The sequence below is a fragment of the Amphiura filiformis genome, chromosome 2, assembly GCF_039555335.1.
Source record: "Amphiura filiformis chromosome 2, Afil_fr2py, whole genome shotgun sequence".
NCBI classification, from domain to species: Eukaryota; Metazoa; Echinodermata; class Ophiuroidea; order Amphilepidida; family Amphiuridae; genus Amphiura; species Amphiura filiformis.
In genome coordinates, this window is record NC_092629.1 from 63,241,222 (window position 1) to 63,269,188 (window position 27,967).

A 27,967-nucleotide genomic window follows, 5' to 3' on the forward strand; every position below is an offset into this window, starting at 1 on the left:
TTCTGACAAACATGAGATGAATTACAATCATTTATGTGTGAAAGCCTGATTATTTTTCTAATTTTGAGCATGTAACGCGTTTGGCCCACAATTCGTTACCCACGACCCTAAAGTATAATTTTGACAAAATTTGGGGAGTGGAGGAGCTGTCACATTGGTTTATACGTGCCGCATGGAGAGCTGCATCATGATTTTTGTGTTGTGGTAAGTCCTTGAAAATCATGCTTTTGGACCTTGAAAGTCCTTGAAAAGTCCTTGAATTTTAAAGGCTTCAAGGTGCGGGAACCCTGTTATAAGAAAACCGACAGGATTAGGACAGGTGGCAATCAACTAATGATCCCGCTGGTGAGAGCACAAGACAATTTCCATCTGTGGTCTTTGTGTATATTTAACCTACATGATTTTCCTTTACACACACAGATCCCATCATCTCTTCTACAAACATCAACCATATCCCTGAGCCGATGCATATCACACCACCTCCGCAACTCCTCCGTGTTTAGCAGCACGCCCTCAACACCAAAAACTATGAACGACTGCCCAGTATTCGCAGACGACATCTTCATCAATGAAATCAATGTTGAGCAGCCAGGAGATAGATCCAAAGAATTTATTGAGTTATGGGACGGTGGTAGGGGAAATACGCCATTGACCTATCTGTGTCTAGTGCTGTTTAATGGGCATAATGATGACAGGTCATATGCGACCTTTGACCTTGATGGGTATAACACAAATGATGAAGGATTCTTCCTGATCGCATCTGACAGAGTACGCAGTGGAGGTAAGTTATTTTGACATTTGGCTCTTGACCTTTCAATAATAAATGGTCAGTCCTATATGACCTTTGACCTTAATGGGTATAGCACAGATGATGACTGGTGTAGCAGAACGTAATTCAACACAGTAGTCTATGGAGCAGTGTAATATACATAATTATGCAAAACTCGCAAACGCAAAATTGGAATCAAGTCACATTTTGGAAATAAGCTTTTTCCGTGGATATCTACTGAAAAATGTCATAAAAAGAGGATGCTAGGATAATAATATACTCCTTTAAGATATGAGGGGTTTAGACCCCTTCAGTTCCAAGTGATTCATGCTGACTAATTAACTTGTTTATCAGTATTAACATGTTACTTAAGTATTAAAAACTTAAAATTCAATATGAAAATTGAAAAATAAAAAAAATATGCACTGATAAAGAAAGTGAGGAGGGGTGGATGCAAAACGAATTAATTTAAAGTAAACATGAGATCAAGTCTACATAATGATATCCTTACATATTATCTAATTATTACGAATAATAATTTTAGACAATTTTTGAAGTAAAGAACTAGAAATGCTTCCACCATGATGGTATGATCAGTCGTTTTTCATATACCCTATGTCATAAGGCCCTTTCCTGTTTCCAATCAATCAATCAATCAAATTTATTTCCATCAAAAATTAAAACATACAAATAACAAACATGATAAAAAACGATGGAGGAGACACAACTAGAAGCAAAAGCCTGTAAAATGTTGTGCCCCCTGAAACACTTAAAAGAAGGGCCTAAATATATAAACACAGATACACAAAATGAAAAAAAAATACAATATAAGCCTGAAAGGAAAAAAAAAAAAAGATAATACACTTAATTCTCACCTCACACTCACACCAGGCACACTCCACCACAAAAAGTCATAGACATGTAATAAAAGGTATACACATAAAAATAAATTTATATGTGTAATACATTTATATATGTGACTCCTCATACAACTGAGCCCGGATGTCGCCAGTGCCACTATTGAGATATGCTCCATCGAACTTAACAATAAACAATAGGAAAGAAAGGATTTATTGACTGTTTTATTGATTTTTCACTACTTAAATGTCAAGTACTATAGACATGATATACATCATTTTAAAGCTAATTTCAAGCAGAATATTTTGGTTGAATATCTCAAAAATGATGATTGGCGACATCCGGGCTCAGTTGTGGCGAGGAGTCACATATATCAAATTCAGTAGTATTAACCAAATGTTACCATATCATTGAATAAACATAATTCTACTTGTAAATATCAAAAACAGATTTCAAGTTTGACTTAAAATGGCCTAAGGTTGCTGACATTTTAACATTTTTTGGCAATGCATTCCAAACTTTTGGTCCAACCGTTAAGATACTGTTGATTTTGTGGATAGGTATTTTATAATCATTCCTATTCTGTGTATTATAGTTATGATTTTCTTTGTGAGTCTGGAAGAAATTTTCAAAAGATCTAGGTAACATTTTGTTATTATACTTAAACATAAATATAGCAACTTCCTTATTGAACATATCAAAAATATTTAATACCTTAAACATTTTGAAAATTGGTTCAGTGTGACTAAGATAGTCACTATTGGAGATTACTCTCATGGCACGTTTTTGGAGGCGGTACATTTTATTCATGTGTTCTTTATTTGCATTTCCCCACAGTAATAAACCGTAATTAAGATAAGGTAATATTAGAGTACAATATAATTTATACATGGCGTCTCTTGGCAGGAACAATTTAACTTTGTTTAGTACACCAATATTTCTGGTACAAATTTTACCAATATTTTGAACATGTTTTTTCCAAGTCAAATGCTCATCTATAGTAATTCCTAGAAATTTTGCTTCACTAACTCTACTTAATTTACACCCATCCAAGATGATATCAAATTCTTTGTTATTTATTACACTACTAGTCTGTGCACGGGTACCAAGATACATTAAATTTGTTTTCTTTGCATTTAATGACAATTTATTTGCTTTGAACCAATTTGAAACCTCTTGAATTTCTGTGTTTACACGTTTACATAATACAGATACATCTTTATGAGAATAAAAAACCGTGGTATCATCAGCAAACAAAATTGTATTTAAGATCTGTGATTATCCCGGCACCCACACGCATTATCATATCAATTTGTAAGCGCTCTTTAGCAAAGTCATAGTTCATTGAATTCACAACCGTACAACAAAACAGGCGAAATCAGTATTTTTTGCACAAAATTTGCAATTTAAAGAGAATTGGCTATTGATCATTCTAATGACGCTAGTATATGGATATTATAAGTGTGCTCTTTCATTTAATGACATAAAATTTGAAAAATAGTGTAAGGAAAACTTGAGGTTTTGACTTTTAAAATCTACATTTTGGTCAAAAAGTCTGCTTGAATAGGTAGTTTTCATCATTTCCGTTGCTATAAAAATTGAATTGCGTCATCTGTTGACTAATGACAATGAGTGTTTTTAGGGGGAAGTGTTAGCTTTCGTTCAATATAAAACAATTTCTGATTGGATGAAGGGAACACTTGAAGTTTTGACAAACACCAACATGTCTATTTTACACTAGATCTCATACAGCTCTTAAAATGCTATGCACTCAACCGTGTAGTATAACACAGACTGCATGGAGACTAGACTCGCTCATTCTCGCTGTGCTGGAAATTTTGTGTTCTCTGGTGTATCGAGGTGGAAACTGTGCGTAGATGCATTTATAAGAGAATCGCTTTTGTAGTCAAACCTTTTCATATGGAAATTTTGCCTGCGTTTGTGAACCAAGAATTAAAAAAGTAATGCATTATTTGTTAAAATTGTACTTGGAATATTTTGCCTTAATATTTTAGTGTTTTTGAAAGTGTAAATGGGCCGCAAAGTAATTTCAGAAGCAGTGATGACTGATGATGATAAACAATTCAGTCTTTGGTGATCCCCTATTCATAGCTTCACTGATCACTGTGGTCTATATATGTATACATAATGTGCACATGGGTGGCGCTAAAATAATAACTAGTAAATAATGAAAAAGTTGATTCATTATGAGCTGGAAAAAAATGACGGGAAACACGAAGTTTCAAGGGCTTAAATGCCAATATTTTGTAAATGATATTGACCAATATTTAGCAGATTAAATCTGTACTCGGTAATGACCATAGGATACTGATACATATCAACCAGGGTTGTGTAGATTTATTGTAGATTATTGACCAATTTAGTGGCGGGACCCTTGTTAGAAACAAAAGTACCTCTTTTAAGATTAACCTGTCAGCAAATCTGTGAATTTCAAGGTGGGGGGGGGGGGGCAAAATTGCCGCAAAAAGTAGAAATTTATGTGATTTCGGGGTTCTGCCTCAAAAGTGGGAGGGAGGGACTGCCACCACTGCATGAAATCAATTTGACACAAAGGCATAACATGTTACATGATCTATTGCATTTCCATGTTTATGTAAAATCCTTGGTAGAACTAGCCCCATTCGCAAACCGCAGGCCACTCGAATAGCGAGCGAAGCCGCGGCGGATCATTATCAGAGTACAGCACAGCCTGCTAGTCCTTGGCATTAACAGTATTGCCAAAACTTTACAGTGCCAAGGCGCGGCACATTGGCTCACCAGGCCGCTGTAAAATAGTCTCTAGAAGCCCAATTTTAAGCTTCCAAAAAAGCACCTAATACTGGATATTTAGGCGAATTGACCCAAATTTAGAACGCAAATCACCCAATTGGGGCGGAAAAGCACTTGACACAAAAACTGGGAAGTTACGGACGGGCCAATCAATAAATGGTCACAAAACCTTTTTAATTAAAATTCTGAGCTTCAGAGACTCAGAACCTTTATAAATTGAAAGGAAATACGTCAAACTACTGTCACGAAGCCAAGAAGCTCAATGTGCCAAGTATTTAGCCAAGATTGCCAAGAAGCTCAATGTGCACTTAATCAGCGTTGACATCACTGTTTTTTATTGCAATTGTTCTTTCTATGCGTTGTGTAGGTATCCTACACAGAAAGAACTTCAAAAAAACATATGTTAATTTTATGTTGAATAATGGTTGAAGCGTTAAGAAGAATGTACAGGATGTTTACAAAATTATAAATTCTATGGTGTTTAGATATTAACTAAGGCCAAGAAAACAAAAGGTTTGTTTGTTCTTTCAAGGCTTCAAACATATAGTAGTGTTGGTTGGACTTTTTTTTATATATTGAATACATGTCATGTCAGGTGTCAGCAACCACACTAGGCCTACTGCCAAACTTCTTCTGTGCTAGGCTTCAAACTTCTCAGGGAACTTAATATGATGACATCATGATTGCCTCTCACGCATGATCGTACACAGTGACATGGGCCATAAGTGGTACCCTAGTGTCTGAATAATAACTGACATAGGCCAGCATACGGCAATACCGTAAAATGGGGTAACTTCGGTCGAAAAGGGGTATAATCCTTCTTGTCTTCCATGAGCAACCGCGTCACATCGGGTATAATCTTCCTTCCAGGAGCAACCACTGTGCATGATTGACGGGCTATTCCATTGCTCGTAATAGGGTAGTGTATTTTAGCGGGTCAATGCTGGATGGTGCACGCGCGCGTGCACATCAAGGTAGACTTTCGCCAAGTCTTGGGGTGTGGTTGTTGGTGTAGGGGTGTGGGGGTGTGTGTGTTGGGGGGGGGGGCGTGTTGTCCGAGATGTTAGGAATTATTTAATAATAGTTATTAATATTGGAAAAACGTTTTAAACTTTAATTTAAGGCATCATATACGATTTTATACTATTTTAGATTTTCAATTAATAACAAAATAATAAAATAGCATTTAAAAATTATATTAATAGGCCTATTTATTATCGCACGCCATAGAAAAAAAAAAAAAAAAATGGCACACTTTCCGATAAAAATTTGGGAAACAAATTAATTAAAAAAAAAAAAAAAAAACAATCTTTCTTATACCAAATTTTCATGAAATTGAGGGCCATCAATAAACCAAAATGCACCCCGAATCTGTCGCACATCCCGTAGTAGGCCTACCCTCCTTTCCACCCCTGTTGCCCTAAACTAGACGTGTAATATAACCACCACGAGTATTTTTTTACCTGTAGGCAAGCTCACCCCTACAGTCGCAATAGTTCTAGCCCAGATAGCTTTTAACTCACGCCTACTAATAACGTATTTCATCAAGTGATGGCGCTATAAGGTTTACCACGGAAGCTGTTTGGTTTACCGTGGAAGAAGATTATACCCTATATGCTTCGGTCAGCATATGGCAATAACATATTGACACAGGCCAGCATACGGCAAAATATCCTTCCTGACATGCTTAGTAGCCAAGTCCGTAGAAGATATTATTCTGAATGTGATCCACACAGTATGTACACAATATACATTTGGCCACATAACATTTTATTTAATATACCATAAATACAAATTTATTAAACAGTAACAAATATTCTCTAGCAAATCAGTTATACGATGGAACTGGTAGGCATATTATAAATTCGGGATATTTAAAACTATCTTCCTGACCAGTCAGAAAATGGTATGGGTGGTTGAACGTGAAGGGCTGGCTTATTTATGATGACGCTATCTGCGCATGGTCAAAGACGATTCCTTACTAGCCACTGCATGACCGTCCGCTGGAATTAGTTAGAACAGGATCCATTTGTTATAATGGCTGTTGGTGGTATATCATGTTTTCGCATTAAGATGACTGTGACCTTTAGTCCTCGACATTGCCCTTATGAACTCACATCCTCCTGAACTTCTTTGCCATTGAAAAAAAAAGTTGTTTTTTGAAGAACAAAGATGGCTACATGACAGCCGGGGGAGAGAATACACCGGTCTCAGAAGCATTGCACATGATAAAATGTTTGAATACTGACCAAGATTTTCTGTGACAACACACAAGTAAAGTAAACATGATGTCTACATAAGATATTCTTACATTTAATATAAATAATAATTTTAGACAATGGATGGCTGTTTGTTGGCTGGCTGGGTGAGCGGAAGCAAATCATTAATCCAGCCTACACATAATTATTGATGTAACTTCAAACTTTGTAGGCTGATAAAGCATGGTGACTTGATGTGCTGTAGGAGAATAGTTTTGTGTGAAGTTATTTGCATATCTATATCTCTACTTTTGTTCATCACGGCCCTCCATCCTGCATGCAAACCCATAAAGCTTAGCTAAGCTTGTCCAGGGCAATAAACTACCTTTCAGCTCGTTTTTACCCTAAACAAAGTTGCTCGGTTTCAGAAAACTACCCTTATTCTTGAAAATCAGTGTTTTTAGACCCTTAAATGCGCCACTCAAGTGTAACTTGCCTTGCCTAAAAAAAACCCTTTTCCTTGTTTTTTTGGTCACACATCCGCACAGACCATTTATGTGAGTGGTCCCCCCGGGGGCCAGGGTACAATGTAGGGGTCCAAAGTGAGCTAAAACATATTTTACAACTTCAGGGGGTTATGGATTAGGACAGAAATGGACCAATGGTGGTACGAGGGGCGGCCAATATGTTCGTAGAACAAGGTACTTGAAAGCGTACTAGCCAAATTATTTCTATCTCACTGCAAACCTTAATACACCCGTCGCAATTTTTCTTGAAACCTTCCAATTGTCAATAAAATGGAAGTCTTCCGATGAGCTTCTTTAGCCACTCTTCAGTGAAGGCTCACCAGCATTGATCACCAGCAAACCTGATATTAAGAAGGTAGGACTTAAAATTCTAAAATAGGTTTCACTAACTAGAGAGCTCTGGAGTTTTGGAGGCCATGCCTGAACCACAATATGGTTACTTTAGTTAAAGCCATATTATAACATTTGCTGAGGAAGACGCCCTCACTGAATTTTTAAAATTCCCTTTTTTACACGATTAAATTGTACTTTATTAAACCAATATACCCTGCAAAAATCAACACTCTAGGTGCTGTAGTTTTGTCAAAATCCGAGATTTTGAATAAAACGCCAGAACCGGGCGCTTTATTATTACGATGGAATTATTAGTCGAACGCATACACGATGTTCATAACACACAGTACGCATACACGGCGTGCGGGACGGTGATATACACAACAAAGGGTCGTACCACAACATGACCAAGGAGTGAGTACGTGATTAGCACATGACTGTGCGCTGGTAGTAATTTCCAATTTTCTTTGCTTTGCCGTAGTTGTTCGCTCAAAAATAAAAGGGATATATCTGACAGTAAAAGCTAACATTTTATGGCAAAGAAATGCTGATCTATTTTGTTTGAAAATGTTATAATATGGCTTTAACTGACCCCTAAGAATAGTGTACAGGACACAATCCCAGAACAGTCACATTCCTACCACCAACTTTTATGTTAAAAGACATTCCCATGCCATAACCCAATGGGGTTTCTGACCTTGGTATGTCTGGCGTTTGTACACATGTGGCACAGTTGACCATACCTTGCATTGGGATTGTGTGCAAATATCTGGTGTTTTCATCCTTTTATTTAACATTCAAAACATTGAGACTTTAATATGAATAAAATTAATGCAGTGGGACAATATGAATGTTTCCTGTAAGAAAGTCAAATATAAGTTATAAGTCTCAACTATTAGCTCGTTGGCTGCAGTTTTAAAATTACAATTTTGTGTGTGTGGCAATGGGGACTTTGCCTTTAAAATTAGGTTATATTGATCAAATTTCCCAATCATAGTGCATTGTAGGAATGCCTTTAAGCCTCCTCTGACATGATGGCTTGCCTCAATTTTGCTATCAAAATTGTATGATATATGCCTGTGATTGTACTTTCATTTGGTAATTGATCTGTCATCAAGACTCTCCCTGAATCTCAGAAAACAGCGATAAGACCTTGCATTATGTTGATCGAGTGATGATCTTTTTGTATATAGCTCCGATCACTCTATCGCGCTGTCTACCTGTGCTCCGCATAATTATCACGAGGACCAGCCAAATCCCGGAAGTGTGTGCAAATAGCCAAATCAAAATATATATATATATATATATATTAATAAAATAACTGGGGAGCCTACATGTATCCTCAAATTACCAACTGAACAGAAAAATACTGGTTTGAATTGTTGATTCTTAATGATGGTATAAGTATGGGTCATTACGCGACTATTGCCATGGCACACCGACATCGCCTGGCTAATAATTATTTGATGCAGCAGAGATATTAAAATAAATACACGGGATCGATACACATGAATTGCTATGCACGATTTTGATATGAGACGAAAATCTTCGGATACCGGGTTGGAAAATGATGAATATCTCCCGTAAATGATTTTTTCTCAAGAAACCAGATGTGGTCTCATACACTTGGAAATACGTGTTGAACAGATATGATAGTCGTTAGTTTGCGCTTTGAGGAAAAGGCCATGCGTCTTGAACTCAAAATCTGACCAAAATTCTAATTTTATATTGCGTTGGTCCTGTATGGACTACAGCGCGCACGCTATATAGCTGCACTCACTACAGTGAAGGCAGTATGACCATTGACCGCAGTGTCGTATACAAGCTTACTCACACAGCGAGAAATCAATTACCCCAGCTATTGTCAGTAGCCTTAGTCAGGTCACTTGGCTACTGCCTCTCATATAAAAGGTCGGAAGAAAATTGCCATACGTGGCTGTGGATTCAACCTACCATGGCGATTTCTACCATGAAGATATAGGGGCAATGCCACTGTGCATGGTTGGTATAAATATGGGTATTAAATGAAAAGTAACATTTGGTATAAAAAGGGTCATTATATTTCAAGAGGTATAAGTTCGGGACCACTTCTTGAGTCCTGGAGGCAGGTCCTTCCCAAACAAAACTGAAGTACCCCCGGGACATTTCGGGAATATTCAAATTTGTTGTCTGTGCTCTCGGGTCCCACAAAAAAATACTGTTTAGAGGTGGGTGACCCACCCCGGAAAGCCCCATATAAAATTAACAGATGTGGAAATAGGAGTATAAACTGACCAGTAGATACCACTTGTAGTCCTAATAATTCATGGCATAATGGATGGCCTAGGGGAAAGTTAGCCCATATTAGCAAGACTATCCTTGCCTTCAAGGTGAAACCAACCTACTCATGTTACCCTCTGGCCATGGGCTGGCCTGGTGTCAGATCTTACCCAGGGAAAGATGACATTCCAATATATGCCTTTAAGCAATAAAATATATGTTATTCTATTACACTCACGATTCATATATTGATAATGGGTCGCAATAAAGGGTCAAGCGTGGTAACATATTCTACGCATAGCATGACGCTTGGTTACGCGAATACGCGTACAATATTTCCGCGATACGCGCCATCAGTATGCACATCCGCTCCACCTTGGAAGTAAACAACCTAAAATAATTTGGGCAAAAATGTTGTGGTAATAGAATAGAAATAAAGGGTGCAGCATTATCCTTTACACCCAAATAATGTGTCCTTGGCAGTAAAAACGTTTAAATAAAGGGTTCTTGGCAGTTGCGACCCGCCCATTATTTACATTTTTACTGCCTCGGACACATTATTTGGGTGTAATTACCCTTCATTTCTTAAACATATTGACTGGGCGTAGGCACCAATATTTTTTGTGTCATGTTATTATTATAGTAGTTGTTCTTTCCTATGCGTCTCAAGCATATCACGTAGGAGTCCTACGTAGAAAGAACTTCAAAAAAGGATGTTAAATATTCTGTTAAGGTTGATAGGGTTAGTGGGAAGACGATAACTAGTCTTTATAATATTGGATATAAATTCTATGGTGTTTTAGTAGTGGTTAAGGCCAAGGAAAACCAGGCAGTGAGTGGCATGATGGTCGGAGAGAGCTGGCAAAACCGCTCGGCCGTATGGCATTTTCCATATACTCGGTTAGTTTTGTGGGGTTCATTATCGAACCCCAACGGTTTTAGCTTGTATTTATGTTTTTCATTAACATAGGCCTATTTGTTTGTGATATTTCAAGCGTTTTAAAATTTCAAAATAATCCCATTCAATTACAAATTACAAATTTACTGAATGTAGAGAATGCACAGCGCATACCACCTGAGGAAAACAATGGTACTATATAGTACCAGGAACTTGCCTGTTGAAATGATACAGACAATTAAAAAAATCCAAGGGATGAACATGCATATTTTTTTTTTGAGGGGGGAAGGCTTTGGGGTAGCAATTTCCCGGGTAAAAGCGGGGGGTTATTGGAACACCAAATAAAACAACAATACACATTTCTCTAGTCCAAGTTCAACTTTTTAATATTGACAAGTCTTCTTTCAACAATGTGAGCGAAAAGTCTTGAGTTTGCAGTTTCAATGCTACCCAATTTGCAGGTCCTCGGACAGTGTTAAATTTAGCTAGCTTACTATTTTTAGTAATGCTATGTTGCGTGTGATATTATATCACTCATACATAAATTCTAGACAGTTTATTTACTTTGCATCGGTGATATGTCGGGCATTGTGAATAATCTAAACATTTTGCTTTGGACCTCGGAATATCCTCGGTTCCAAAGGCAAAATGTTTAGATTTTTCACAATGCCCTCCAAATAACCGATGCGCAGTTATTAACCTCATTCATAATCGTCTCTTCATCTTACAAAATTACACAAAATTTTGCTCAAAAGTTCATAAAAAAGATGATTTTTACATCTTCCCTTTCCAAAAATCGATCAGGCTAAAACATGACAACCAATAACGGAAGTGCATATCACAATCTGTGCAAATATTGTAGCGCGCATTCCAAATCAGCAGCCAGCGCACGTAGTTTGTTCGACGCACAACAACACGCCTGCGCCATAGTGCACCTGTGCCAAGCCGTGCGCTGACTCTTAGACTCGCCGATATAGTTCCGGCTCGTGGAATGGAACAATCCATCTTTCACGTACCTCATGATTATATTTTGACCATCACACTTATAGACAGTTAATATTTGTATACCATCACACTTCATCAGGCAACTGACCCGTTGGACCTGGTCATGTGACAGACCAGGGTTCTTACACCTGATGAGCAAAAAAATTCCAAGATTTTTCCATGACTTTCCATGACTGTAATTGAAGAATTCCATGACTTTCTCTGGTATATAATGCACCAACCATTTTTTTCACGGCAGTGAAATGATGCCACTTGCACCCACATCTCATATGCACAGTTTATCCCTTACATATCCTGTGTCTTGAATAGCTATATGTGGTTAACCAGTGTGGTTAAGGGATCCAAAATGAGCGTTTATTGCGTTTTGACAGTATTTTTTGTGGGACATGCGAGCACCTCAGACCTATCGAATTGCATTCTGAATACGAAGCATGTCTTTCTGTTATCAAATAATTTTCATTTTTTGAAAATCACAATATAATACAAATTTTATGACAAATTATAAAAATATGATATTTTTCAAATTTTTGATATATAACAGTCCTCGAAGTAAATTATATAAATCTAATGATATATTCTTAAAGTGTATGTAGCAGAGAGGAAAAGCCGACGGTCAATTGAAAATTTTGACCTTTCATATTGAATATATGGATTTTTTCCCAAAAAGACCTAATTTTTTTGGGTGTTTTGGGAAAAAAAATCCATATCTTTAATACGAAAGGTCAAAATTTTCAATAATCATCGGCTTTTTATCCCATCTACATACACTTTAAGTATAAATCATCAGATTTATAAAGTTTACTTCAAGTACTGTTAAATATCAAAAATATCAATTTTAATGATTTGCCATAAAATGTGTATTAAATTGCGAATTTCAAAAATCTAAATTATTTGATATCGAATGACATTCTTCATATTCAGAATGCAATTCGATATGTCTGATGTGCTCTAATGTCCCAAAATAAATACTGTCCAAACGTTCATACCCCAGCCCTTAAGAGGCTAGGAAATAATTCCTAATATCTCATACCCTAGTTTGTATGCCTTTATCTAATCTTGCCACACATGACAACTTAATATTTAGCCTTACACCCGGGAAAGAGTCTGTTAAGTGGAGGAATTTTTAGCCTTTTTATAAACATGTTTGTAATTGGCTTATAGCCATCACATGCTGACAATACACATAACTGATTGGTTAATCAAAACTACCATTTCATGGTCAGGCCTAATCACAAATTAACATATCATCTGTAATTAGAAAACTATGCAGCAGGCGATTTACTTAAGAAAAAGTTTAATATAATTACATTGCACAAAACTAAGTCATTATCTATAGATATACTTCTAGTGCCCGTTTCTATTCATCGTTATGTATTCTTCTCCCGTGCATTATTTTCGTGAACTACTTCGCGTGGGGGTTTATATAAACCTGCACGCTAAACAATACATTATCTAAAACCTGCACTCTAAACAATAGATTTTAGATAATACGTGCACGCTCAAATACTAGAAATACTACTTCCACATTACTATATAACTTATATAACTATGTTCGATATATATACCACAAAAAAAGTACGAATATGTACATTCTGTGGTGTTAAAATAGTTATAGGGTATGGTATTTTTTCATGCGCACTTTGTAAATCATAGGTTAAAAACTGTTCTATTTTGCAACTATCATTGCCATAAATTATGATTAATGAACTCCAATAAATCAAACATCGAGCTTGTATTAATTAAAAAGGGCTAAAAACAGGTGGACTATAATAATACAAGATGACACCATTACAAAATATTCAGCATTTTACAAATGAATTACATGTAGGCCTATATCTAAGATAACATAAACACGCCGGAAACACACACTAGCGTATAATATCATGATCATGCTTTATAATACTGAACAAATTGAAAAATACCACTGTCGTGTGTTTTAACAATATTAGTAGATTTTAAAGTTTAAATTGTAGAACTATAAAGTCCAGTTGATATTGATATATAAGTTTATTGTCTCATCTCCATTCACCGTAGTACTACATGTAGTGGGACGTCAAAATCCAGGTCAACTGCTTCAGTGCTCTCTGTGTTCGGAACCACGATATTAAATGATCACAACATAAAGTCAATTGGTTACAAACCATGCGTGAATAAGTTACTAAAGTATGACGTATGGCGCAATCGATACCATTGATAGCTAACTTATACAGTGATTGATTTTCTTGACCAGTTACTAGCAAATGCTACCTGGTCAATGACCTGACGGTGTTTTTAAAATTTAAGATATTTTCCTAATATTCAAACTAATATAATGAATACAGCAATTAATATTGCCTATATTGTTTTAATACACTCAAAGTATATGACGGATAATGTATTGCAAATGCATTACGTCAAGATAATCGCACTTGCCATGGAGTTATTGCATTTAGCTCTCGAGCCTATCGGCTCTCGAGCTAAATGCAATAACTCCACGGCACGTGCGATTATCTTGACTAATGCATTGCACTCAGTTCATTATCCTTATCTTAATTGAATGTTTATTGACTCTTGTAATAACCCAGTTAATTGAATGTTTATTGACTTTTGTAATAACCCATGTGTATAAACCTGTATAATATTGGTGTTCATATAAAAGCTGGACCATGACCCTGACATAAAAATTCCTTTAAAAAGGAACAGGGCGCCCAATGTGAGCTTGGTCGTGATGTGGTGAATTTCATGGTGTTTAGATTTGGCATTAATTCGTCGTCTGTATTCCATAGTGGCGTATAGTGGGGCGCCACGAATAAACAACTTTTCGAGAAAATCGGGTTTGAAGAAATGCCAATTTAAAATCGAGTTGTGTAAATCAGACATTCATTATATTTTGTAAATGATGTGAAATTTCTGTAGTAAACTAAATAGATTTTATTGTTATATATTTTTCAAAAAGAAATAAATACATACTATATTGCTGGCAAACTGAAAATAAAACTATACGTCACTATGGAAAACAAACAAAACGCAATACCCTAACCTAACGTTAACCGTCGCCACCTCAGTCGCCGTGTAATCCCTATGGCGTTACTTTTAAATCGTTAAATATTCCATAGTGGCGTATAGGTCCGATACGTGTCGCCACTATTACATACGTTGTTTTTCATTTTGCCGATATTTCATAATTATAAAATGTGTATAAAAAGTGACGTATGGTTGATACGCCACTATGGAATACAAAAAATGTCACTTTGTAACTATACGCCACATTTAATTATTAAATGAAAATTATTGAATTAAAAATGAAAGAGAACATCATTAAAAACATATGTGCCAATTTTAAAAAAAAATGACCAAAAATCACTATACGCCACTATGGAATACAGCCGACGAATTATCTCTTGCAAACCCGGTGACACCTCATTATAGAAATCAGACCTGTTGATAGGTTGTAAGAGGGGATAGCCTTTTCCAGGCATAAATTGGGCCATATATATTAAAGAAAGTTTTTCTACTTTGCAACGCAATAAAAAACTAAATGCAAAATGAGGTTTTTAAAAAATAAGACGCAGGTATCATTATTAAGTCTCATATCACTTATTTATTGTCGAATAAGTGCAGAGTAGGTTAGATATGAATATTAAATGTTAGACCAAAGTAGCTCAAAGTACATGTACTATACACCTGATCCGTGAACTTGTCTTTTTTAAAGACAAATTCTTGTTCATTTGTATTTTCAATTGTATTATTTGTGTACTTCAAAACTCTAAGCATGCTAAGGGGCACTCTACTTTCAAAATCAACCACCCATGGAGATGCCACTGTGTGTGTAAAAAAGTAGGAAAATACCTGGTGATGTATGTAGGCCTATATTTTCACATTGAAAAAATGACAATAGCAAACAGGGGTAGCGCGAGCACAAAAAATCAACGGGTCCAATTTAATTTTTCTGGACCCTATGGTACCTGCAAATCCAACTTTTAAGGGGTCCAATGAGAATTTAAGGAGTCGACCTGCCCGAAAATCTAAACTTTGGAACTTTGGATCACCTGTTTTTCTCACTCACACATCATACAGTTTAGACACATTTTTTGGGTGTTGCAGATCTGCCAACCCCGGAAAGTCAAATAAGGGACACAATAAACGGGTGGGGTCCAGGGGGGTGCCTTACAACAACCCTTTTAAATCAGTCTATATATCGCACTGACGCACTGAACCCCCCGCTGACCCCACATTGATGTTCAGTCTACTAGTATATGGCATTGAATATAATATAGCGTAAATAGCGCCCTCTGTTGGTGCAATGTTACTGTTGGTCAATGTTACAATAAGGTTACTTTTTGTCGAAATTACCCCCTCTGTTGGCCAGTGTTACTATTGGTCAATGTTACATTACGGTGACTACTGATGGTTAATGTTACATTAAGGTCAGTGTTGGTCAATGTTAACAGAAGGTTAACAGAAGGTTACTCTTGCTTTCTTGCCCTGCGAGGCCCTTCTATATCGGAATTCCATATAGTAAAGAACACAACTATGGGAGTCTCCGGCCTCGGGCCTACCGGCCCTGCAACCTTGATGTTTTTTTGTTGACCCACAGTTGAGTTAGGAATATTATTATTACGTTTGAGCAATCATACTTTTATTTCCTCGCTTCAGGTGCAGATGTAGCCATATCAGTGAGTCGCAGACTTGGCCTGCTGCAAAATGGACCCGATGCAATAGCCATCTATAGAGCGCCCTCTGGAGCATTTCCCTATGATACGCCACCTACGACCAAGAGTCTTGTTGATGCCATTGTATACAACACAGGGGATGGGTTGTCTCATACGCTAGTGGATAAGCTGCTTCCAGGTGTGTATTGTTATTAGAATAGGAACACTAGGATCCACAACATGCTCATCAGGCAAAGTTCTTTAACCCCAATACATATCCATTTGCACATTCATTAAATGACCTTTGAAAATTTGAGGGACATGAAATTAATGCAAGTATCCACCGGGACGAAAATGGGAGATATTTATTTAAGTCCTAGGATGTTGTGATTGACTAACGGTTGATAAGGGCAAGTCAACTTATTTTTTTAAGCCTGAGTGCAGTAAATGGCTAATCACCTTGGTGACTATTTTCTTTCCTTTACACTATATCTCAGGACGTAGCATGGTTCTAGAGGACCCCTCACACTTTGCTGATGATGATGAGAGTATCAGTCGTTGCCATGGTAACCAGCGTCTAGATCCACTGATGTTTAGTTTGACCCGTCCAACACCTGGACAAAGGAATGCCTGTCCACTCGGGTTCATAGCAGGTAAGAGGGGCTGGCGAGAATTTGTGATTTGTTTATTCATGACGTTTGAAGAAAGTGATATTGTCTGCGCTGAAAAATGTTTGATTGTGCAATATTCCACACTCAAATGAACTTGTTTTATCTAGTACATGTTGGTATGTTCAAATTGAAAAGGTAACTTGAATAGATCACTGTCAACAGAGGCGGATTTTGGATGGGTCAGGGCCCCCCTATTTTTTGCAGATCGGCACCTGACTTTCTGTATTTTTGCAGAGCAGCGCCTGACTTTTCTGAGGCCGCCACGGCGACAGCAGTGGCCAGTGCCCCCCCCATTGAAAATTCCTGGATCGGCCCCTGGTCAGCAGTGTGGTCTTTGCAAAAATTGTTTCGAGGGGTCCTAATAGTTAACATGTTCAGTTTAATGTTACATTATTAGGGTCAGTTGTCTGAGAGAGCAAAGACAAAAAAATCCTGGTGGGCATCATGGTTCTGTATTACTGTCATAATTGCATGTGAAGCGCTAAAAAATTTAATTGTTCACTCATTTCAGTTTTGCACTATTTGGGGAAGGGCCTAAGAGGTTGAAATTGTCTTTTGGGGGATTCGTTTTGGTTTTGGGGATTACATGTTCTTCTTTTTTTGAGGGGGGGCGAGTTAGCAAACCATTTTTCTCCCTGCAATGACCACACTGACTGTCAAGACGGTCTTGGAGATGATTTCTGTTCTGTCTTTTCATCAATGAGGTCAGTGTCAACATATCAGGGCAGGATTTCATAGAGCTTTATAATGGAGGAGAAGGCACTAGCTTACTTTTGAATAGGCTTAGATCAGTGTCAATGTAAACATGGCAGAGTCCTATCTCTCCTAATCTAATGTCTTTGCCTTTAACTGATACATTACAGATGACCAGCTACCCGTCTTGTACATCAATGAGATAAGTGTTAATGTATCAGAGCAGGATTTCATAGAACTTTATAACGGAGGAGAAGGCACTAGCTTACTTTTGAATAGGCTTAGATCAGTGTCAATATAAACATGGCAGAATCCTATTTCTCCTAATCTAACATCTTTGCCTTTAACTGATACATTACAGATGACCAGCTACCCGTCTTGTACATCAATGAGATAAGTGTAAATGTGCCAGGGCAGGATTTCATAGAACTTTATAACGGAGGAGAAGGCACTAGCTTACTTTTAAATGGTCTCATCCTGGTATTCTTTGATGGAGCCAATCAAGATAGATCTTACTTGGAAATTGATTTGCATGGTGCACGGTGAGTGGTGATTGGTTGGGCTATTCCATTTGAAATCCATACACCCCAGATGGAAAACATTACCTTAATTTTTCACACAGGGGGTGTAGACTTCAAATGGAGTCACCCACTCAGCATTGTTTAGGTATCTCAGTTTGAAATACATACTCCTTGTTTGAAAGATTATAAGTGATAAAAATGTGGACTCTTTCTTTATTGAAAATCTTTAGATATGGGTCCTTGTTTTCAGATTATATGTTAGATATGGGTTCCTATTTTCTTCAAAATTACCCTTAAAAATGGGTTGGGGTTCGACAGTTAGACCCGGTACCCCAGGTCAACATAAAAAGTGGTAACCATGTGTGTTCTTCCTTTTTTCAAAACCCCCCTTTTCACTGATTTTTCATTGATTTTACCCCCCCTTTTTTGCCAAATCACTGACAAAATCAGGGTAAAAAATACCCCCTTTTTCAAGGTTTTCAATGAGAAGATTTCCAGACACCCCTTTTCAATGACTCCAAATATTTTAATATATTAAGTACAAAATGTGCAAGTATGAACATTACTTTGTGTCTGTTGTACTCCCATAAATCGGACTTACCACCGGGACTTACCATTGGCGAGATATGGACCAAAACGTATATTTTCAATGGTCCATAGCCATAGGATTGTATATTTTCTGTCTGTCGACAGACAAAAAAAACCGGGACAAAAAATACAAATCGAATATATTTGCCGATATCTCTGGAAAGGGAATGAATTTACAAGATTCCTTTGGCAATTACACAGTATGTATGTAGGGCTGAAGACATCGATCAAACGAACCTGTGAAATACCCCTTTTTTTTTTTTTTTTGTTGAGACAATGCTCAGAATACTCCCTTTTTTCGTGATTTCGTGTCCGCGATTTCAGTCAACAAAATACCCCTTTTCTGCGAAATTTAGAACACACATGGTTACCACTTTTTATGTTGACCTGGGGTACCGGGCAGTTAGAGCAGCACATCCCATCTAAAATAATCCAAGTATTGGGTGGGGGCACTCACAGATGGCCCATGCCTCCAGACCATTTCAATCATTCCCAAAATTCTTTTCAAAAGAAACTAAGATTATGTCTTCATTGATTTGTGTATTGACGATGATGTTGTCTCCATTGTTGTCTCCATGGGACAGGGCAAGGTTGAATGTGGAGCGTTCTTCAAAATTTGGGGCACCCAAAATGCAAATGTGGGGTGGCCATGGCCACCCACTTGTTACAGCTCTAGAAAGGGGACTATAAGGCGAGATCTGAGTTATAATCTACTTGCTAAAATTGAGAACGTTACGTTTAGGTAGAAAATCATTTTTTCACAGGCCAAAAACCTGGCCTGTCTTTGATGTGTCTGTAACTAGAACCTGGGCCCAGACTAGCTCAGCTAGATTTGTTTGATTACTTGATAATGTGATTGATTGATAGCTTCATTGCTTGCTTAATAATTGTATGACTGGTGGATCAGTTGTGATTGATTGATTAATTGACTGACTAATCATTCATTCAATTATAACTCAGCTTCTCAAATCACTCATTCATGTCAGTCATTCATTGTTGATTTATTGATTGAGTTATCTATGTTTTGTTTCATTTTCTTTAGTCATTCATTGGTACTCAAAAATTCAAAAGATTTTCATATGATTTTTTAATCTACAGAACCAATAACAGTGGTTATTTCCTCATCGGTAACAAGAACGTCAATCCTCCACCAGACCTCATCATTCCCGACAACATCCATGAAGGTCCTGATGCAGTCGTCTTATACTATGACAAAATAGTAGACTTCCCCAGAGGCACTGTCTTGAACCCTCTGAACATAGTGGATGCTTTGGTGTATGGGAGTGATACTAGTGGAGATAACAGTCTTGTTAGGAGTCTAGCACCAGGTCAGGTCATGGCTGAGGTGACCCCTGGTATGACCTTGTCCAGATGCATGCTGGGACATATGGTTACTATGTCTGCATTTCATTCTTCTATTGCCACTCCAGGTAGGCCCTAAGATGTCTGTAAATTAGGGAGCGGTCATTATTTCCGACATGTGGAATTTAGGGGGGAACATTTTTTTTTTGCCAAGAGGGTAGGCCTACTAATTTTTTTGGTGGAAATGAGGGGAAAATAATTTTTTGTAAGTCATGAAGGGGGTACTTTTTTTAATTTTTGAAATTCCTCCATTTCCCCCTTGTGTAAATAAAGGAAGGAATTAAGTTAAAATTGCTAAGAGATCTAAAAGCGTTATTTTGATTGGTTACTCAGATGATTAAATTATGTAATTAACCAATTAGGGGCAATGTAAGAAATGCAGTATATGCTCATGGGGTTAAATGTCAAGCTTGTTATTTTGGTTCAGTTTTTGTGACATTTTTCAATATTTTATTCAGGTGCACCCAATGACTGTAGCGAAGCTCCAATCATCTTAAATGAAATCAACCTAAGCTTATCCAGGCCAACAGGACCTACAGGGCAGTATATAGAATTGTATGATGGTGGAAGGGGTCAAACTTCTCTCGATGACTACATACTTGTGCTGTTTTTGGAGAGTGAGGGGAAGTACAAGGAAATTTGGCTGAAAGGATATAGTACCAACAGGTAGGTTTGTGGAAGGGGTCAAACTTCTCTTGATGACTACATACACTCACGATTAATTTCACGGGAAAATTTTCTGGACACGTGACCAATGCGTATCAATGTGACTGTGAGTGTAACCTCGAGCCTGATCCCTGACCCCCGGAGGTGACCTCGCTATTCAAGTCTTAGTTATTTTGAATTGGAATAGTATTTTTGGCCGCAGTTTCGACAGAAATTCATGCATTGCAAAATTATTGAAAATTATGCAATCTCAGACCTGCCAACTGTCCCTCATTTTGAGGGACTGTCCCTCATTTGGGGTTTACCAAAGTGAAAATGAGGGACAGTCCTGTTTTCTGAAAATTTCAGTGATGGCAAATTTAAATGTAAGAATAGCAGAAAATGATGAAAATGTAACTTTAAAATTTGCTATAGCATTCTCTTTAGTCTATTGTGATAAATCCAGACCTGCAAAACCTTCTCTGAATTCTGAAAGTATTCCACACCTCAAGTCTTTGAATTTGTCGGTAGCTGGTTTGTGTACATGTACAAGGTTTTGGTCTCAATGTCCCTCATTCTGCCTTCGGTAGGTTGGCAGGTCTGCAATCTCAATTTTTTTACAATCATCAAAACGTAATTTCAAAAATATTTACCTACGGAAAAAAATATTTATCTACGGAAACTCTTGTTATAACATTATTAACTCCGACAAGTAACTTATTTTGCATCCAAGGAGAAATTCTTCCTATTGAAATACACCCGCTGTGCTCGGGGTCACATTCCATAATGCTATTATGTTTGCGCCCATGGGTGTCATGTGTCCAGAAAATATTCCCGTGAAAATGTTCCTATTAATCTTGACTGACATACTGTTTTTGGAGAATGAGGGGAAATACAAGGAAATTTGGCTAAAATGTTATAGTACCAACAGGTAGGTTTGAGGAAGGGGTCAAACTTCTCTCAATCAGCGTGTTTATACTGAGCGTACGGTTTTTTGACCCGCTATTTTCCGGGCACAAAATACCGATCATAATCCGGCCACCGTTACCCAGCTTGTTTCTACTGAGACCAGAAAGCTGTGTCTCGCCACGATGCACGCATTTTTTTCCTGTAAACCGAAGTACGGAAAACAGATTTGACGGTTGTATCCTAAATTTAAATGTCTACGCATGGCAGCTCATGGCATATGACCTACAAGTCGCAATTTAGTGTTTTCTTAAAATACAAATTGCATTAATTTACCAGTGGATCTAGTAATTGGCTATTATGATAATTAATTTACAGCCAAAATATAACCAAATATAAAGAAGTAGGCCTAGACTAAGTAAAGTCATATCCATTTTACTTCATCAAGTTCATGCGAGTCACACATCATGCCAGTGTATATAATATCAGAAAGAAGGAACCTACTACATTATAGGCCTAGGCTAGACTATACAAGTATAGAATATAAATCGTGTTATTTTTGCAACACGCATGGCCTCGACCCGGCAACCGATCACACGGCTCGTTTCTACTGTGCGGATTGACCCGGCATGATCCACCTCAAGAGGTGGATCACGAAAGGCGAGCACATGACCCGGCAACCGATTACCCAGATCGTTTCTACTGGGCTTGTTACCCGGTATGACCCGGCACTGCACGGCATGGCACGGAATTTGGCCCTCAGTAGAAACACGCAGAATGACTACATACCTGTGGTGTTTTGGGGGCATAGAGAAAATGACATGCAGGTCATGTATTGTATTGGTTAATTTTCTGAAACTAAAGTTGGGTGAAATGTAACCAATGTTGGATCCAATTTTTTACCCAACAAATAAATTTACCCACACACTGGTCTTACAGTGAAAAGTGAATTGCTGAAGTTGCACGCATTACAAATTTGGGTATAAAATCAGGACACTTCAGCGGTTTGAAAAGCCTAATTGCTTGTTCTGCCCAGGTGAGGTGCCGGTGGTTTAACAGCAGTTGTGGTTTTGTAGCCATTCTTGTTAACAGTAGCGTACGCAGGAATTTTTCAAGGGGGGTGTGATGATAAAAAGAAATAATAAATGTTAAAAATGGCCGTGTAAGGGACATCGCGTCGCTTATGCGCGACGCCATTAAATGTCTGAGGGGATGTGCCCCCCCCAGAAGTAGGAAATTTTGTAAAATGAATACCTAATTGAAGTGATTTGGTGGACCATTTTTGTACTATTAGTGTGTAAAATTTTAGTCTTTAAAATCCGCAAAATTTTGAAATGACGGTCCACGAAGCAAGTTTTCCCTTTAATTGTAGGCCTATGATTACTGTTAAACACAAATTGGTAAATGTCGAAAGCGAATATGGCCACTTGTTTATGCACTATGCAGGGGGTGTCTGAGGGGGGATGTGCCCCCCCCTCAGAAGTAAGAAACTTTTGCAAAATGAATCGATTTGGTGGACCATTTTGGCACTATATATTAGTGTGTAAAATATTAGTTTCAAAAAGCCGAAATTGTGAAATGATGGTCTATGAAGCCTTTCGTGAACAAGTTTTCCCTCCTCAGAAATGTTGCAAAATGAAGGTCCAATTGAAGCCATTCGGTGCATAATTTTTCCACTATTTCAATGCAAAATACTGTCTAAATATGCTTTATTTTAACATATTCTTTTGAAAAGCGATTAGATTTAGATTACAAAGTAAAAATCATCTATAGCTTGCAAACGGTTTTCAGCTGATAACATGGCGCAATGCGGTGTAAGAGATGCAAAAGCATGATGATGGGGTTGACAATTAAAACTTTTAAGCATGTTGCTGGGGTGTTGGTGTAAACATGTATATGTCAATTAACAAATATTAAAACCTTAACGTACATAAGTTGCCTGGGGTGTGATGATGGGGGAGGGGGGGGGTTGACATGTATCAACAATTAACACATTTACATATGTTACCGGTCAATACCGGTTATGGGGTGAGATAATTTGTGTGGGGGTTGTTAAGGCTATAGGCCTATGATATTATTGTGATCATACGTCCCCTATGCTTTGCTTATCTCCCACCTCTCCTCCCCCTATCTTCCTCCCTCCCTCCCTCTCCCTCTCTTTCTCTCTCTCTCTTTCCCCCCTCTCTCTCTCTTTCTTTGTCTTTTCTTTTCCCTCATTTTTTTTGACAGATCCAAGGGGTGTTTCACACACGTAACACCCCCCCCCTCGTCACGCCAATGCTTGGTAATTTGTTTCTTCCAATTTTGCTATATTTTCAGTGATGGTTTTTTTCTCATTGGTGATCCCCTGTCAGCAGCAGTACTGCAAACCCACTTTGCGCTACCACCTGGTTTCATCAAAGAGGGCGCTGGTGCAGTTGCACTCTACAAAAGCCAGGACATCACTTATTCTCCTAGCACACCAATACCAACAGGCCTTGTTGATGCCGTCATATATGGTACAAAATCATCTGTTGCTATGACAATGATGGATGCCTTGTTGCCAGGGCAACAGCAAGTTGACATAAACGATGGTGTGACGTCATGCTGTGATTGGACTATTAGTAGATGCAGTTGTTGTGAAACAAGACAGACTGCCAAATTTGGAATTGGAATTCCAACTCCGTTGCTTCCAAATAACTGCTCCCGTAAGTCTGCCTTAACTTTAGGGGTCCCAGACTTCATCATCAATGAAATCAAACCCCGTAACAGTGACTCAAACACAGAATTCATAGAGTTAAAAGGACTAGTCAGTACACCATTAGATGAGTACGTATTGGTGTTATTTTCCGATAGAGGGCGCTCGATATATACAGTCAGTATGGCGGAGAAACGCACAGACCACAATGGCGTAGCGGTTATTGGTTCACATGGAATGGTACCCATACCTTTGATCTCATTTCCAAATTCAAATGTACCCATAATCCCCCAGGGCACGGGAGCAGTGGTTTTGTATCGTGGTGTAGTCACAGATTTTCCGGTCAAGACGCAGATGACAGCTGATGGTGTGGTGGATGCAGTGGTCTTTACGAGTGACCAAGCCAAACTGGACAATGAGATGACATCTGTGCTGACACCAGCATCACCTAGTTTTTATGCTGGTCACTTTTGGTAAGTGTCAAACCTTTTTTATTAAGTGATCAGATTATAACCTCCTCCATAGTCTGTTCACTGTATTGTCTCGCCTGAAAGACTATACATGACTACACACATATTCAGTCAACATTAATAGGTAAATTTTCACGGGAAAATTTTCTGGACACGTGACCAATGCGTATCAATGTGAGTGTAACCTCGAGCCTGATCTCTGACCCCCGGCGGTGACCTCGCTATTCAAGTCTTAGTAATTTTGAATTGGAATAGTATTTTTGACCGCAATTTTGATAGAAATTTGTGCATTGCAAATTTATTGAATATTATGTTATCTTAATTTTTTCACAATATCATCAAAACGTAATTTCAAAAATATCTATCAAAGGAAAAAAATATTTATCTACGGAAACTCTTACCATAACATTATTAACTTGCGACAAGTAACTTATTTTGCCTCAAAGGAAGAATTCTTCCTATTCAAATACATTGGAAGAACACCCGCTGTGCTCGGGGTATGGACGGGTATATTTATACCCGTATGCAGAGCATGCTTATACCCGTATGCAGAGCATGCAGGGTATCTTCCCATCCTTGGGTTTCATCTTCTCCTCCTCCTTCTCCTCCTCCTCCTCCATCAAACACATTATTCTGTCAAGGCTAGCGCTAAAACTACAAGGGCCCCAGGGCCCATATGTGGTACACTCATGGGCCCTACCCCGCAGATGTGCCTTTGCCCATCTCGGCCCCAGAGGTCAAAGGTCATGGGCCCCAGGGGCCCAAATGTGAAAATACAAAGCACGCCATTTCTCATCAAATGAAGCCGCCTCAGGGCCCTGAGTTGGTACACTGATAGCCCTAGGGGCACTCTATATTTACAAATATACAAGAGCCCCATATGTTATATATTATGGGCCCCAGGGGCCCAAATGTTACAATATGGTGCAACAGATTGACAAGCCTAGCTCTAAAAGTACAAGATCACTAGGGCTCATACATGGCATATGTAATGGCCCTAAGTTGTAGATGTGCCTTTTGCCCGTTTTGGCCCCAGATGTACAAGGCTAGGGGCCCCAGGGGCCAAAATGTTAAAACAAAGGGCCGGCCGTTTCTCAACAAATAAAGTAGCTACAGGGTTCAGATTTGGTACACAGATAGGTCTTTAGTATTATATTGTCATATGTATATATAATCCCCATATGTCACATAATATGGGCCCCAGGGCCCCAAACGCTAAAACATAGGGCCGGTCGTTACTCAGTAAATAAAGCAGCTACAAGGCCCAGCTTGAGTCTACTGATAGCACTTGAGAATCATACTTCAACATATGTACATGAGCCCCATAAGTCATATATATTGGGCCCCAGGGCCCCAAATGTTAAAACAAAGGGCCGGCCGTTTCTCAACAAATAAAGTAGCTACAGGGTTCAGATTTGGTACACAGATAGGTCTTTAGTATTATATTGTCATATGTATATATAATCCCCATATGTCACATAATATGGGCCCCAGGGCCCCAAACGCTAAAATATAAGGCCGGCCGTTACTCAGTAAATAAAGTAGCTACAATGCCCAGCATGAGTCTACTGATAGCACTTGAGAATCATACTTCAACATATGTACATGAGCCCCATAAGTCATATATATTGGGCCCCAGGGCCCCAAATGTTAAAACAAAGGGCCGGCCGTTTCTCATTATATAAAGCAGCTTAATGGCTCAGAGTTGGTACACAGTATGCACCTGAGAACTACATTGTTATATGTACATATGAGCCCCATATATCACATAATATTGGCCCCAGGGCCCCAAACGCTAAAACATAGGGCCGGCCGTTACTCAGTAAATAAAGTAGCTACAGTGGCATGGCCAGCTTGAGTCTACTGATAGCACTAGGAAATTATACTTCAACATAATTATGTACATGGGCCTCATAAGTCAAATATTATGGGCTTCAGGGCCCCAAATGTTAAAACAAAGGGCGGGCCGTTTCTCATCAAATAAGGCAGCTTCCGGGCTCAGAATTTTTACACAGATAGCACCTGGGAATTATATTGTTACTAACACCCACACACCCATCCACCCCACACACGGAGGACTAAACAGACAGATCGTATGATATCAATTGGAAATACCAGCGTGATGCGTTAAGGCTGTTCCAGTTAAATTACATACCCATTGGCTGTTCCATTTAATTTACATACTCCCTCTGAAATGGCCCCCAAAAGGCTGTTCCGTTTAATTTACATACTCCCTCTGAAATGGCTGTTCCATTTAATTTACATACTCCCTCTGGAATAGTTTCCCTGAATCATATTGCATAGCCTCACTATGAATAAGAGAGCGACTCCCCTGGGAGGAACTTTTTACAATATATTTATTTTAAGTGCTACGATAGTGCAACCTACATTCAATTAAAGCTTGTGACTTGGACTTTCACTTTTTACACATACAATTTCTTTATTTTAAGGCCTCAGCAAATAAGGACTGTAAGTTTGGGTACACCGATAACATGCGGGTATAGCCGTATTTGTGTACAAATATATAGCCTTCTAGTGTTATCCTGTGGTTTCTTCTCCTCTTCCTCCCATCAAACACATCATTCTGTCAAGGCTAGCGCTAAAACTACAAGGGCCCCAGGGCCCATATGTGGTACACCTATGGGCCCTACCCCGTAGATGTGCCTTTTGCCCATCTTGGCCCCAGAGGTCAAAGGTCACGGGCCCCAGGGGCCCAATTGTGAAAAATACAAAGCATGCCATTTCTCATCAAATGAAGCAGCCTCAGGGCCCTGAGTTGGTACACTGATAGCCCCAGGGGTACTCTATGATTACAAATATACAAGACTTTAAGAGCCCCATATGTTATATATTATGGGCCCCCGGGGCCCAAATGTTAAAATATGGTGCAACAGATTGACAAGCCTAGCTCTAAAAATACAAGATCACTAAGTTGTAGATGTGCCTTTTGCCCATTTTGGCCCCAGATGTACAAGGCTAGGGGCCCCAGGGGCCCAAATGTTAAAACAAAGGGCCGGCTGTTTCTCAGCAAATAAAGAAGCTACAGGGCTCAGATTTGGTACTCAGATAGGTCTTCAGTATTATATTGTCATATGTATATATGACCCCCATATGTCATATAATATGGGCCTCAGGGCCCCAAACGCTAAAACATAGGGCCGGCCGT

At 38.5% G+C, this 27,967-nt stretch overlaps 1 protein-coding gene across 1 annotated transcript in view; it reads left to right on the top strand.

Moving 5' to 3' along the window:
• The window catches only part of LOC140146518 (uncharacterized), a 66,588-nt gene that overhangs the window by 30,200 nt on the left and 8,421 nt on the right, over positions 1 to 27,967 (top strand). Inside the window, exons 6-12 of the mRNA XM_072168393.1 lie at positions 421 to 781; positions 16,273 to 16,467; positions 16,766 to 16,921; positions 17,994 to 18,174; positions 19,840 to 20,171; positions 20,562 to 20,769; positions 23,974 to 24,804. Of these exons, the coding sequence (XP_072024494.1) occupies positions 421 to 781; positions 16,273 to 16,467; positions 16,766 to 16,921; positions 17,994 to 18,174; positions 19,840 to 20,171; positions 20,562 to 20,769; positions 23,974 to 24,804 (2,264 nt within the window). The remainder of the gene's footprint in view (positions 1 to 420; positions 782 to 16,272; positions 16,468 to 16,765; positions 16,922 to 17,993; positions 18,175 to 19,839; positions 20,172 to 20,561; positions 20,770 to 23,973; positions 24,805 to 27,967) is intronic.